This window comes from Oryx dammah, unplaced genomic scaffold (assembly GCF_014754425.2).
Source record: "Oryx dammah isolate SB20612 unplaced genomic scaffold, SCBI_Odam_1.1 HiC_scaffold_2, whole genome shotgun sequence".
NCBI lineage: Eukaryota > Metazoa > Chordata > Mammalia > Artiodactyla > Bovidae > Oryx > Oryx dammah.
In genome coordinates this window covers 14,774,080-14,789,232 of record NW_024070186.1, presented here as the reverse complement: position 1 = coordinate 14,789,232, position 15,153 = coordinate 14,774,080, and the positions used below count along the sequence as shown (strand labels likewise).

Below are 15,153 nucleotides of genomic sequence, written 5' to 3'. Positions count from 1 at the left end.
TGTGGTTTGGACCAGGTTGGAAGGATGGGGAACTGGGCTTCCCTGTGTCCTGCTCCATCGCCGTCAGAGCGGTCTGGCCTGATGTCGGTGGTCTTTGAACACACTTATGAGACTACTACAGCCACAGCTCCTGCCTTGTATGGCTAGGGTGAGGCATGGGATTGAAGTGAGTGCCCTAACTCAGTAATGATATGAAATTATTTAAGAAGTGGCCTGTCCAGGTCCCCACAATTCTGCAGTTATCTTGGCTTGGAAGACAAGTGAGCCACTGGCTCTGCTTGTGTATTTCGTTTTGACTGGAGAGTGATGGTCTCAAAGACGATCCGAGTCTGCCTGGTCAGGCCCCTCACTGAGGATCGTGTCCTTCCTGGTGTCACAGACCCTCACAACACAGTTGGCTTCCATTATCAGATGCTGGCCCTGCACAGAAGGACATGCCCAGCTTCTCTTTGCCTGACTGGACATCACTGAGGTTGGGAGCTGCCCTGGAGACCCTGATTTCATCACCAGACTCTGAGATTCTTGGAAACTCCTTGGGTGACTCTGATACACACCTGTTGTTTGAGCCACTTGAGAAGTGTTGGCTTTGGGGAGGGGCTTGCGTTCACACCGACTGGGACCCCAGATGCCCGACTTGCATGATGACCCCTCTGACCTTTGCAGGAATAACAGAGATGTGTGGGCCCCAGGATGGAAAGGTTAAGGCTCCATCTCCCCATCCTCCTACCTGTGGCCAGGTCTTCTGATAGGGACGAAGGTTGCTCCAGCGTCCAACTCTGGCCTGGGGTCTCCCCAAGTTTCCCAGGAAACACATTCTCCAGACAGGACCCTGAATAACCAGCGATCAAATAGAAGCTGCAGTCTGAGGGCTGAGGTGGGGGTAAGGACCCCTCCCCTTGATGGTGTTGGAGGCCGTGACACAGAAGCAGTGGCTCTGAGCTGACCACAGAAGTGCCAGGGGGCAGTGGCAGCAGTGTCAGTGGGGAGACAGTGGCTCCAATGGGCTCCATCCAGGAGGGTGGGTGCAGGGGCCTTGGCTGGTGGGTGCAGGGGCCTTGGCTGCAGGGTGCAGGGGGAAGGGAACTGTCCCCTGTGACCCCAGCCTGGTCTCCCTCCTTACCCTTGCAGGGCTGTACGCTGAGTGCCCTGTCCTCTTGAGAGTAGGGGTTGAGCAGGGACCTATGAGAGAGATGCTGTTGGGAATCTGTGGACAAATTGAGCGGGGAGAGTGGTTGGTGCCAGGAAGAGATTCTGACCCAGGGCCAATGGGGATGAGGGATGGGACAGTCCTTTTCTTGGGGTGGAGAGTGTGAGAGGTCTGGGGACCAGGTGGGGGGCTCCCATGGGGGGAATCAGGTGCCAAGTCAGACAGCTCTTGGTCCTCCACCCAGACCTCACTCGACACATCTCAGTGTAACAGGCAGGCCGCCCCTGGGTGGGCTCTGGGTGGTGCCCCCTCAAAGGGCTTTGGGATGAGTTGCTTATCCTACAACAAGGGTATTAACCTCTCCCTTCTAGGACACACAGAGGCTCTCACTCTACAGACCCGTCCCCAAGTGCAAGGCTAAAAAGGAAGGCTTTTGTTTGAAAAGGAGCCAGTGTCTCTTTTCCAGTGGGAAGGGTGCCTCAGGCCCAGAAGCCCTGCCTTCGGGGGCCACACTACTTTCTGGCCCCCGAGCAGCAAAAAAGGCCCTCAGTAGCATCAGGGGAGTCGGTCGTGTGGCCTGGAGAGCAGGAGCTCAGGTCTGACGGTGTGGACATGTTCCTGGTGTCCCAGGAGAGCCGAGTGTCTCCGAGAGTTGGGGAGATGACTCTCCATCTGGGGATGGAGACTTCAAGAGCCCTCATGGTGACACTTTGTTCATGTATCAAAACTGCATCCATTTTCAGAGGAAAAAAAGCAAAAGAAGGCCAAGGTGTCACAGATGCTACACTTGACTTGCAAAGAAATACCAAAAAAAAAAAGCCAATTGGTAACATGGATTTATTGGCTCTCTCTTTACCATGAACGTCATGAATAACCTTTTGGGGGCAATGTACATTTGAAATGGTGTTTCTCAACGCCATTCTAAGTGATGCTTAGAAGGTGAGAAACCTTCTAAGTGTCTAAGCGACACTCTCTGTCCTGTCACACCAGGTCTCAGGTTTGCAGCATCCTTACTTTTGGGGAGCTACTTTGGGGTCCTTCCCTGCTCCCCAGGCTTCGGGCAGACCCTCTGTTGGGTGATACTAAGACACTGCCCCCCGCCCCCATCAGTGGAAGGCTGAGAAGGGAGAGAGTGACTTGGCAGAAATAAAACATAGCGGCGTCAAGTTTTAGGAATGAAGACTTGTCCTCATGTTGAGCACGGGAGCTTTATTCTTTAAGACATCAGGCCCCAGGCATTCAGTTCAGGCCTGGCCAGGAGCAGTGTGAGTCAAGCAGAGGGATGAGGGTGGGCAGGCAGGGTACCCAAGTGCGGAGGTCCCCTCCCTGGGTGTCGGGCGGCCACACGGCTTCAGAAGGTGCATTCTGGAAATGAAGCACAGACAAGCGTCACCCTCAGCTGTGTGGTCCCCGGCCACCGCTGCCTGGCTTCTCCAGGTCCAGACCAGCTCCAAGGTCAGTGGTGTGTGCTGTCTCCCTACCAAGTCCCTGGGGAAGGGTCGAGTCCCCACCCCCTGGGAGAACAGCCACATACGCCAGGGGTCCCCCCAGGGGTCAGGACAAATGGAGCCTGAGATGGGCTGGGCCAGACAGGGCCGCTGCTAGAGTTCAAAGAAGTATCGTCTTGGGCTGAGGAGCGGGTGGAGGGGGCGATGATCAGCACAGGGGTGACTCCCCATTGGGCCCAGAGCCTGATCTGGACCTCTGCCCAGGTTTGCGGGAAGGGGAGGAGCCCTGGGCAATGGGTAGCCCCCCACCTCCGTAACTGATTAGGGAGGCAGCCCAGCTGGCTGGAATGCAGGCGCCTTTGTCATTCCCCAGGGACAAAGGGCAAGCGTGCTCCCATTTCCCCCTGCACCCCCCGCCATTGTGCCGATTCCAGGAAAGGGCTTCACGGAGTAGTACGTGCCTCTTAGAAGGTAAGCTGGCATCTGGGCTCCAGATGGCTCACGGCAACCTCCAAGGGGGTGGAGATGGGGGACGGGCCGGGGGGCGGGGGACACAGCCAGGACAGCAGAGCACCTAGGGTGCTGCTGGCTGCTCCTGGGCGGGGTCCCCCGGGGCCACCCTGCACCCCACTGCCCCAGCGAGGGAGGGGGGAACCCTCGTAGTTGGGGCAGGAGAGGGGTGGTGGGGTGGGGAGACGTGCCAGGACTCCACGTCCAGACAGAAAGCACGTCACAGATCACAAATGACTGAAACTCTGAATGGGGTGCTTGCTGAAAATGGCCTTGAAAGTCAGCCCGGTTCTCCAAACCCATTTATTGTCCACTTTCCTCCAGGGGAGCTTTTAAACTATTTCCCTCTACATAAGGCCTTGACTCTGAACACCTTTCTGAAATGATGAAAAACTAAGTGCATGCGTGATCAGTCGTGTCCGACTCTGTGTGACCTCCTGGACTGCAGCCCGCCAGGCTCCTCTGTCCATGGGATTCTCCAGGCAAGAAAACTGGAGTGGGTTGCCATGCCCTCCTCCAGGGGATCCTCCCGACCCAGGGGTTGAACCCACGTCTCCTGTGTCTCCTGCATCAGCAGGGGGGTTCTTTACCACTGGCGCCACCTGGGAAGCCCCCCCTTGCCTAGCAGACAGCTGTGGCATAGGGGGGGCCACCTAGGGCCCAGGCGTGTGCGGCTTCCCAGGGCTCACCTGCTTCCTGCAGGGGCTTGAAGCACCAGGGCACCCCGGGGATGCTGGAGTCGAAGCAGCAGCCGCGGTTGTTGCACTGCTCGGGGGTGACCTCGGGGTAGCCGCAGTCCACCCTGTCCTTGGCCGGCACCGCACACTGGTTCGCCGCTGGCCCACACAAAGCCGGGTCAGAGAGCCCTTTCTGGCTTGGGGTTGGTCCACCGGCCGCATTTACAAGTCCGCACCCTCCCCCCAGCTCCCGGTTCCTAGGATACAACCCCACCCCTCCCCCAACATCTGCTGCTCCAGGGCCTTCTTTCCCCATAAATATTTAAGGAGAAAGGTTTTGTGAAAGATCTGGCCAGCTGCCCCGGGGTCTCTCACTTGGGTGCTCCTAGCACCTGTGGAGCCTGGGTTCCCGCCAGTAGGCAGGTACCCACAGGAATCCAGGGTCCCCTGAACCCGGAAACAAAGTTCCTCTTCAGTGTTTAATCAACAGAACTTCCTCCTTAAAAAATGAATAGGATAATAGAAGGTAGGCATTCAAGTGAGAAAACCGCAACCTGTGCTATTTTCTGCCTCTCCCTACTTCCCTTGACACACCGTGCCTGTGTATCTGTGGGTCTCTATAATTCACTTTTCAGATAAGCCTTTATGTCAGAAGCTCAGCAAAAGTCCGCTGTGCCTCATTCCTTAACCGGATTTTTCCTTAGGAAAATAGAATTCACAGGGAACCTAGAATCCTCTTCTATGGCTGCCAAATCATAAGTCCTTATTCCACTGGTTCCCAAACCTTGCTCACGTTGGGGTCAGGACCAGTGACACCTGCTCCCACCCAGAGCCATTCTGATGTAGTTGGCACATCCTACTGGGCTTTGAGATTTAAAAGCTGCCAGGTGATTCTGATGGCTGCCAAGTTTGAGACCACTCAGAACCTGATAAAAGCCACACTTTAATTTCTGCAAAATCCAGTTAATGGACCAGCCATGCCCCACCTGGAATTACAATTGAATGGCTAAATGAAAACTGTAGGTATTGAAAATGTTCTGGAAGTGGCTGTTTTCATTTGTCTTTTCTTTGTGTTTTGCAAATGTGTCAGAATAATGTAGAAAGACCTATACTGTTAATTCAGAAGTCTCCAGCAAAGAAGGCAGGGGGAGGGTAGGCTTGGTGTGGCTACCAGGGTTCCCATCCTGCTTTCCACACTGACCAGCAGAGTCATTTATTAACTCTCTGAAGCTCAGTTTCCTTGTCTGCAAAATGGGGACAGCAAGACCCAGTTTGTAGGGCTGCTGAGAGAAAACGTGTGTGTCTGGTAAGTGTGTCGCTGGTGTTCAGTCATGAAGTCGTGTCTGACTCTTTGCGACCCCATGAACTGTAGCCCACCAGGCTCCTCTGCTCTCCACTATCTCCTGGAGTTTGCACAAACTCACGTCCATTGAGTTATCTAGTCCACTGAGTCGGTGATGCTATCTAAGCATCTCATCCTCTCACCCCCCTTTCCTTTGCCTTCAGTCTTTCCCAGCATCAGGATCTTTTCCAATGAGTCAGCTCCTTGCGTCTGGTAGCTAAAGTAGCAATCATTAAATTATTAAGGAGCTTGGTCACTTTCCTCTAGCCCACAGAAAGCCCCCAGCCTGGCTCTTCCGTGTCCTGTCCCCTTGTCCTATATTCCCACTCTGCCACCCAGCCCCTCCTCCTCCCTGCTGCCCAGTGGGAGGGGGTCAGAGCAGTACTCACACAGGCCCACGTACTGCCCGGTCGAACTGGAGGACCCCAAGGCCAGGACCACCACCACCAGCAGCCAGAATGTTCTGGCCTCCATGATCACAGGCTGGCTCTGGGGACCCGACTGCTCAGAGAACATGCTGAGTTGCCCGAGAAGACACCTTTATACCCCTGTGTTTACACAGGCACTCCAGGTTCTGTTTGTTTGGGAGCCCTTCCCTCCAGCCCTGCCCACTCCTGCCCTGCACGAGACGACAAAGTCCCCAGAGGCTCGACCATCCCGAAGGGTAGAGGTGCTTCCCACCCCACTGTTTTGCAGTAGCGAGTGAGGGGCGATGGCAGATGCAGCTACCTGTAAACACCTCTGTATCAGGGAGCCAGAGCAGGGTCAACGCCCATTGTCAGCCCCGGCCAGGAGGAAAGAACAAAGGCTAGCGTGAGGCTCAAGGAAGTATTGCCTGGCCTGGGCACCCCCCAACAACCCACCCAGGAGCAGGTCAGGAGGGTCCCTGCTCAGTGACATGAATTTCCAGGCCACTTAATCCCAGGCCAACCTTGAGTACTTGAAAAGACAGGTGACAACCACGAGTCAGATACACGGGGTATGCTGATTTCATTTCTGTGTCACAGCTCTTGAAAGGTAGAAGTGCTTTTTCTTTATTTTTTGCTTTTTCTCCAGCAAAAAATTATTTTTATCAACTACATTTTAACAAATGTATTAAGTATTGAGTATGTTTTAATAAAGATACAATACCTGCAGTTGGTTGTTAAAGTCAGACAGTACAGAAGGCTCTGCCCCTTCTGTGTGACACTGTTCAAGTTTCACACGTTCTTAGGTATTTTCCCAGAATGTCCTCTGTACGTTTAAGCGCATTTGTTCACAAGAAAGGGAACTTACTCTACCTTGCCCAGCTTCCTTTCCATTTTTTTTAATGTGAAAGCTAAAGCTTGGAAATTATTTTATAACAACATATCTAGGGGCTTACCTGGCTGTCCAGTGGTTAAGAATCTGTTCTGCCAATGTAGGGGACACGGGTTCAGTCCCTGCTTCAGGAAGATCCCACATGCTGTGAAGCAACAAAGCGCGTCTGCCACAGCTACTGACGCCCTAGAGCTCCAGCATCCTTGAGCCACAGCTGTGGAGCCCGTGTGCTACAACGACTGAGCCCTGAGCCGAGAGCTTGTGTTCTGCACCAAGAAAAGCTAACACGATGAGGTGCACACACCACGCTAGACAGTAACCCCTGCTCTCCACAGCTAGAGAAAGCCCTTGTGCATCAAGGAAGACCCAGCACAACCAAAAAAAAGCAAAAGTAATTAATTAAAAGGCACATCTAAATGAAATGGGAATAATTATACCCACTTTGCAGAGGAACAAACTAAGGCTCAAAATGTTGTTATCAAATCCATACTGCTGGGGGTATAACAGGCTGATAAATCGAGAGATGCATTTTGGAGCAACAGTAGCTATTTCATTTGGAAAGCCAAGAATCCAGGAAGATGGTGGACTCATGTTCCAAAGAACCGTCTTAGCTGAATTAGAATTTAGGTTTCTTTCCACTAAAAGGGGAGGGGCGTGGTGGTTGCTGCGAACTTCTTGGTGCCAGCTAGACCCCGGACCTTTTTTCTTGCAGCAGTCCACACAGGTCTAGGCACCGTGTTCTTGTAAACTTCCAACAGGACAAACATTCTCTGCTCTGCAACTTTTTATCTCTATGTGAATGAAATGTGTTTTGCCTTTAAAGGTTAAGGCTGGGAGGCAGAGCCTTGAGAAGGGGCTATTGTATATTTCAGGCTATAGGTGACCTACTTGTACCAAGATGAAGGGGCATCATGATTAGGCTCCAGCCACAGAGCACAAGAGGGCTTCCCAGGTGGCGCCAGCAGTAAAGAACCCACCTGCCAATGCAGCAGATACAAGAGATGCAGGTTCAACCCCTGGGTCAGGAAGATCCCCTGGAGGAGGGCATGGCAGCCCACTCCAGTATTCTTGCCTGGAGAATTCCATGGGCAGAGGAGCCTGGAGGGCTACAGTCCAGCGGGTCATGAAGAGTCAGATACAACTGAGCACACATGCCATCCATCCACCCATCTGTCCATCCGTCATCCACAGAGCATGAAGGTTAGAGCTGAAGGATCAGCTGCAGTATGGAGTTGGGTTTGCTCCTCTCTGTTACCGGCCATCTGCCAAAGGTCACCAAGCAGGCCTGGCAGAGCTGCGATCGACCTGCCTCTGTGGGACCCTGCGGTCTCCTCCTCCATTGAGGACGCCAGCCCCCCCGCACCTGACTGGTGGGGAGAGTGGGGAGCGTGGGGTCTCGTGGTGTGTTCTCCAGGCTTCCTTCCTAACAGGGCATTCTTCTCTCTCTGTTGAACTCTGATCCAGGAACCGTGGGATGCTAACTGTCCGCCATCCCGGGGCAGACATACCTGCTGGCCGCACTTAACCCCTGGGTGGGGGTATGGTTTTGGAGGGGTTCCCAAACCAGCCAGGGGTTCATCTCTAGCACTGCCCTTCCCCAAGGGACGGACAGGGCGGGACTGCACATGCTCTGGGAGCAGGCACTGTGTCCCACCTCATGACTCCCCAGGCCCTGCTCTGCTACCCAGGGAGCCCTGGGTGAACCATGTGCAGAGACGCCCATGTCTGAATTGCCCCTCCCCAACAAGGCTTACAGACAGAGCAGTTTCTGCATTGTTTATAGGGCATTTGCTGTGCTCCCAGAGTGGGGAGTAACCCAAGCTAACAGATGGCTTGATTTTTATGTAATTAACAAGAACATCACATCAAATTCCTCACAGCATTTGCTGGCCTGACCCCTGCCTTCCCGCTCCTCACAATATCCCCAGGCCAGGCCAGGCAGGGGAACTGGGTTAGGTTCCAGGAAGGCACAGATGCCCAGAAAAAGGCTTAGAAGTGACAGTTATCTGAAGGCTGTCCTGGCAGGGAGATCACCCTGCTGCCCCTGGAATTGCCTGGAGGGCAGGACCTGCGTGGATCCCCGGCCCGCCCACCCAGGCGAGTAACTGGCAGGCCACTGAGTTCTCCCGCAGCCAGCACCAGCTGCTGCCTGGTAACTTGCTCAGCATCCCTCAGTGGATGTGAATTGAGCCTCACTGCAGGAGCCTGGGGCCTGGGGATGAGGAAGGAATAATGTGGAACAGGTCCCCAACCTGGAAAAGCCCCCACAGGGAGTGGGGGTTGTAGTTACAGGGATGAAGCCGAGAGACCTGGTCCCAGTCTGGGGACGAGGAGCCTTGGGCTTGTCCCTCCCTGTCTCTGGGGCCCCGGCTTCCTCACCTGTCATGTGGAGCCTGGCCTGCAGGCGTGCATGAGCTGGTGACCCCGAGCCGGATGCCAGGGTCACACTCTGCTCACCTGCCAGGCATGGTGCAGCAGCTACCGTGCAGAGGGTCCAGTGCCCAGAGTCCAGTCCCAGAGAAGCCTTGGCTGTGGGAGGGCTGGGGATGGGCGGGCAGGACACAGGCTTCTTGGAGAAAATGGGGCGGGGCTGGCCTTGGAGCCCCGGGAACTGAGGCTGTGGGGAGAAGTCCAGTGTGTGTGTCCTTGGAGCCCCGGGAACTGAGGCTGTGGGGAGAAGTCCAGTGTGTGTGTTCTCTTTGTTCTGTTCCCACCAGGGGCAGAGGATGGGGACGGGGAGCCCACCCTGCCTCCCAGAGCACGCGGGCCCATAGCCGTAGCCGTCAGCATTCCAGTGGGGCACTTCAAGTTCCAGGAATGAAGTAAAGCCAGTGCCAGAGCGGCGGGCCCCCAGGTCATCTGTCTTGGCCCCGCCCCAACAGGTGGCTGCCTGGTGCCTAGAGCCCAGTCTGAGCAGCTGGTTGGGCTGTCCCGGGAGCCTGCCCTGCAACCCCCACCTGGGCAGTGTGTGCAGATGCTCAGGGCAAGCAAGAGCCAAGAAGCAGGCCATCTGGCCCTGGGTGCTGCAGGATGCCTGGCCACTGGCACATATGTAAGAAGCAGGGGCTGAGCATGGTCATGGGATGGATACTTGGCCTGTGATGCTGGGCCCTCAGAACACCAGGCAGAAGCCTGCCCTCAGAACCCAGAGAATTGGCCTTGAAATATGAACTGAAGTACAATACCTGACAGGGAGCTAGCTACCCAGCAGGCTTCTCATGGGGGGTGAAACTGCACTGGCTCTTGAGGGATGAGTAAAAGTTCAGATGGGTGATGGTCAGAAGGGCATTCTGGGCAGGCACCATGAGCTCACCACCTAGAAAATACAGTCAGTGTGGCCTGCACAGGGTGATATACCCCACTTTACCGCTCAGCTTTCTGATACTGTCCCTCTTGGTTAGTCAAGCCCACAGAGAGCCACACAGAGAAAGAAGTTTCAAAGTCCACTAATTGACACCCTCTGGGTGGCTCTGGGGTCACGCCCTTCTCCAAGAAGCTCCCTGCAGACCAGCTGTTGCTTCGCCCTGCAGCTGCCTTGGGTGCAGCCCCACCCTCTGTGCTGAGTTCTCTGCAGCCAGCCCCTCCCTGAGGAGCAGGACTGAGTGTCCATGCTCAGGGGACACAGATGTGGACTGACTCAGGGGGCCTGGTTTATACTGAGGGCAAATGGGGGGCTTGGGGCTGTACAAATGAATCACCCACCAAATGTGGGGAGAAGGGGAGAGGACAGCGGGCCCTGAGTCGGGCTGGAGGCCATGGGCCTGAGGACAACCCCCGTAGATCCTGGGACTCCTGCCCCCAGTACTGGGCCAGCACCAGTCCTATCGCAACAGGGCTTGTAATACCCTCTGGGGGTTCCGGGGAAGCTATGTTCAGCTCAGGGTACACTTCCGGTGGTGTGGCCACAGTGACATCTGTGTCCAGGGTGCCTTTGGGGTTGGAGCTCTTGCGTCAGCAGCAGGTGCTGTTACAACAAAGAAAGGTTCCTAGGAACAAGTTGGCTGAGGACCAGGAAGCCCACAGGATCAAGGCAGAAATAAATAGAGTTAGAGCCTGGAGTAGGTGTGCCCAGGGCACCAGGCCCCTTGTGGACAGCCCTGACTTTTGGACAAAGAAAGCCTTTTTCTGCAGCTGGATGGGCTCCAGCAGGAAGCCGAGGCCTGGCAACCACTGAGGTGGCATCTGGGTGTGCCCTCCACTTGAGCCTGACCAGTGCTAGCCCCTGGCCCTGCCCTGCATCCTAGGAGGATAGCCTGGGAAGGCAGAGATCGTCCCTGAGAGGCCCCAGTGCAGGCAGAACAGGACAGAGGCCCAGCAGCAGCAGGAGATGCCCCCAGGGACCTCCATCCTCAGCCAGTTCAGGTCAAGCCATTTCGCTGTTCTTCCCTGTGAATCAAGCCACTGTCACCGAGTGACCTGTGGGGATGCTGGGTGCGGTCATGTCCTTCCGAGAGTCATGTCCTTCCTCGAAGGACCCAGGGCATGGCTTTATTTGGAACAAGGTTGTCTGGGTATAAGTGTTTCAGTTAAGGTGAGGTCAGGCTGGGGTTGGGTGGGTCCCTGGTCCAGTCTGCCTGGTGTGCATATAAGAGAGGAGAAAATACAGCGACAGACACAGAGAGGAGACGACGTGAACATGGACAGGCATGGAGATGTCCTTGACTACAGGGACCAAGACCCAGAGATGCCACTCAGAGCTGAGGACCATGGGCGGCCCCCAGGAGCTGGGAGACGGGGGGGAGGCGGCTCCCCTAGAGCCTCAGAGGGAGCCGGGCCCACAGAGACTTCCAGCCTCCAGGCTGAGGAGAGATGCCTGTGGTTTAACCACTCAGTCTGTGGTGCTTTGTTATTGCAGCCCCAGGGGACACCCAGCTGTGAGGGTCGGTCTATTTAATTTGTACTTTCTCCAGGGAGGGGAGGGGTTGTTGTTGTTCAGTTGCTAAGTCGCGTCTGACTCTTTGTGACCCCACAGACTGCAGCACACCAGGCTTCCTGTCCTTCACCATCTCCCAGAGTTTGCTTAGATTCATGTCCATTGAGTCAATGATGCCATCCAACCATCTTGTCCTCTGTCACCCCCTTCTCCTCCTGAGGGGAGGGAGGATTTGGTCAAAGATCTGAATAGATATCTCCAAGAATGCTTCTCCTTCCCTGTCTCCCACCCGCCCCTTGGTCACCTGGACAAGCTCTGACCAGGGCCCATGTCCTCTCACCCAGGACCCTGGCCCTCTTGCTGTGCAGATTGAGACCCCACACCCCAGCGTCCCTGCCTGTGTCCTCATTGTGCACATATGATTGGTTGTCTCTGTGAACCATGGGCCACAGTCAATCCCCAGGTGTCTGCTGAATCCTTTCCACACTTTCACATGAGACCCAAATAATTCCCACCAAGCCCTCCATTCAAACGTCCTTGCTTAGGCAGGCTGGACCACACTGGCCAGCGGGGAAGAACAAGGCTCTCACCTTCCAGTCAGGGCCTGGAGGACCAGGGCAGGGAGCAACCATGCCAGGGGAGGCCCAAGTGAGGTGACCATGTGGTGAGTCGTCCACATGGGGACACGTTCAGAGCGTGTGGGATGTTATTAGTGATTATGCCAGGACAGCAGGCATGGGGTCCCAGGCCACCTGGCAAGAGGACATCCCACCAGCCCTGAACCTGGTGGCAGTCACTTCTGATATGACTGTGTGACTTTGATGGAGCACAGACAAGGTGCTTTCTAAAGCTCTGGAAACAGTCAGCAAAACAAGACCGGGATCTGACTATGGCTCAGATCATGAACTCCTTATTGCAAAATTCAGACTTAAATTGAAGCAAGTAGGGGAAACCACTAGGCCATTCAGGTATGACCTAAATCTAATCCCTTATGATTACACAGTACAAGTGACAAATAGATTCAAAGGATTAGATCTGAAGGACAGAGTGCCTGAAGAAATATGGATGGAGTTTCCTAACACTGTACAGAAGGAAAACCATTCCAAGAAAAAGAAATGCAAAAAGGCAAAATGGTTGTCCAAGGAGGCCTTACAAATACTGAGAAAAGAAGAGAAGCAAAAAGGTAAAGGAGAAAAGAAAAGATATACCCATCTGAATGCAGAGTTCCAAAGAATAGCAAGGAGAGATAAGAAAGTCTTTTTAAGTGATCAGTGCAAGGAAATAGAGGAAAACAATGGAATGGGAAAGACTATAGATCTCTTCGAGAAAATTAGAGATATCAAGGGAACATTTCACACAAAGATGGGCTAAATAAAGGACAGAAATGGTATGGACCTAACAGAAGCAGAAGATATTAAGAAGAGGTGGCAAGAATACACAGAAGAACTATGTAAAAAAGATCTTAATAACCCAGAAAACCATGAGGGCATGATCACTCATCTAGAGCCGGATATCTTGGAGTGCAAAGTCAAGTAGGCCTTAGGAATCATCAATACAAATAAAGCTAATGGAGGGGACAGAATTCCAGATGAGCTATTTCAAATCCTAAAAGATGATACTGTGAAAGTGCTGCACTCAATATGCCAGCCAATTTGGAAAACTCAGCAGTGGCCACAGGACTGGAAAAGGTCAGTTTTCATTCCAATCCCAAAGAAGGACAACGCCAAAGAATGTTCAAACTACTGCACAATTGCACTCATTTCACATGCTAGCAAAGTAATACTCAAAATTCTCCATGCCAGGCTTCCATAGTATGTGAACCAAAAACTTCCAGGTGTTCAAGCTGGATTTAGAAAATGCAGAGAAACCAAAGATCAAATTGCCAACATCCGCTGGATCATCGAAAAAGCAAGAGAGTTCCAGAAAAACATCTGCTTTGTTGACTCCGCTAAAGCTTTTGACTGTGTGGATCACAACAAACTGTGGAAAATTCTTCAAGAGATGGGAATACTGACAGAGTCAATTCCCAGGCAGGTTGATGAGAAGTCTGGGGTCCCCGAGGAGAAGAGACGGGTCTGGGGTTCTCGAGGAGGAGATAGGGGTCTGGAATTCTCGAGGAATAGGAAAGGACAAATGTCTTTTTGTTTTTGTTTTTGTTTTTTTCCTCTCTGCATTCCTTAGTCTTAGTCACATAAAACGTTTTTTTTTCCTTTAAGCCCAGAACTGATGATAACACAACAAACAAGTCAGTTTAAACTCTGTCCTAGGGATTATATAACAGCATTGTATCCTGCTTAAGGACAGTTTCTCCTTCCTGAAAGCCTTCTGACTAATCCTAATATCTTAAAATATATATTATGGGAGTGGGTCTGGTAGGATCTTTCTATTGTTAGGTTCTAATTCTGTTATCCTAAAATGTAAATTGTGGGAGTGGGCCTGGTAGAATTTTTATAACCTTGAGACATTCTTTTGATTTATTATAATAACTAATTTAAAAAGTTTATAATTCCCTTGCTAAAGACTAGCTTCCCTGGTGGCTCAGTGGATAAAGCGTCTGCCCGCAAGGCGGGAGACCTGGGTTCGATCCCTGGGTCAGGAAGATCCCCTGGAGAAGGAAATGGCAACCCACTCCAGTACTCTTGCCTGGAGAATCCCATGGACAGAGGAGCCTGGCGGGCTACAGTCCACAGGGTCGCAGAGTCGGACAGGACTGAGCGACTTCACTACACATTATACTATATAAAGACTAGCTGGGGGGCGCTCTCCACCCCTTTCCAATGTCTATGTCAGAAGTTTCTCTGTCCCTTTTCACTGTAATGAAACTTCGGCCACACGAGAGCCCTGAGTGGTCAAGCCTCGTTTCTGGTCCCGAAGCTAAATCTTCCTCAGAGACCATGAACCCGACATGGTTCACCGTAAGCGATCATCTTGGGGGCTCGTCCAAGACCTTCAAGACAAGGCAAGAACACCCAGAGCTCTGGCCTCTGCTTTCTCAGTATACATGTTTTCTGCTTTACTTCACTCTTTGGTGTGCTTGTGCGGATGAACGACACGCCCTGTGTGAAGCAAGTGATGAGCCCTGCTCTGCGGTTTCGCGGTACCTCATAATGACTGAAGGCAGCCCCAAAAAGGGGAACCTTGTCAGGGCTTTATACCGACCTGCCAATGCCAAGAGACACCCAAGGTCCCTGCAAGGGGAGCAACCAAAAGTGGGCAAAACATGTGGGCTGAACTTTCCTTTCTCGGTCAGCTTTTCCTAGTCTCTTTGACCATTTCATAATTGCATGTCAGTCAGTCAGTTCAGTCACTCAGTCGTATCCGACTCTTTGCGACCCCATGAATTGCAGCACGCCAGGCCTCCCTGTCCATCACCAACTCCCGGAGTTCACTCAGACTCAAGTCCATTGAGTCAGTGATGCCATCCAGCCATCCCATCCTCTGTCGTCCCCTTCTCCTCCTGCCCCCAATGCCTCCCAGCATCAGAGTCTTTTCCAAAGAGTCAACTCTTCGCATGATGTGGCCAAAGTACTAGAGTTTCAGCTTTAGCATCAGTCCTTCCAAAGAAATCCCAGGGCTGATCTCCTTCAGAATGGACTGGTTGGATCTCCTTGCAGTCCAAGGGACTCTCAAGAGTCTTCTCCAACACCACAGTTCAAAAGCATCAATTCTTCGGTGCTCAGCTTTCTTCACAGTCCAACTCTCACATCCATACATGACCACTGGAAAAACCGTAGCCTTGACTAGACAGACCTTTGTTGGCAAAGTAATGTCTCTGCTTTTGAATATACTATCTAGGTTGGCCATAACATTTCTTTCAAGGAGTAAGCGTTTTAATTTCATGGCTGCAGTCACCATCT

The 15,153-nt window shown here is 53.0% G+C and overlaps 1 protein-coding gene across 1 annotated transcript; it reads right to left on the bottom strand.

Moving 5' to 3' along the window:
• Positions 1–2,309: 2,309 nt before the first annotated feature.
• TFF3 (trefoil factor 3) lies at positions 2,310–5,657 on the bottom strand. The gene is made up of 3 exons (XM_040249165.1): positions 5,514–5,657; positions 3,795–3,941; positions 2,310–2,512 (listed from the first exon to the last, which is right to left on the bottom strand). Exons 1-3 carry the CDS (start codon positions 5,638–5,640, stop codon positions 2,499–2,501), a joined length of 288 nt encoding a protein of 95 aa, XP_040105099.1. The 5' UTR covers positions 5,641–5,657; the 3' UTR covers positions 2,310–2,498.
• Positions 5,658–15,153: the final 9,496 nt, after the last annotated feature.

Coding starts and splice junctions, on each gene's coding strand:
- TFF3 (XM_040249165.1), bottom strand. CDS start 5,640: ATGTTCTCTGAGCAGTCGGGTCCCCAGAGCCAGCCTGTGATCATGGAG. Junction 3,942..5,513: donor CGGGCAGTACGTGGGCCTGT/GTGAGTACTGCT, acceptor TGTGTGGGCCAG/CGGCGAACCAGTGTGCGGTG.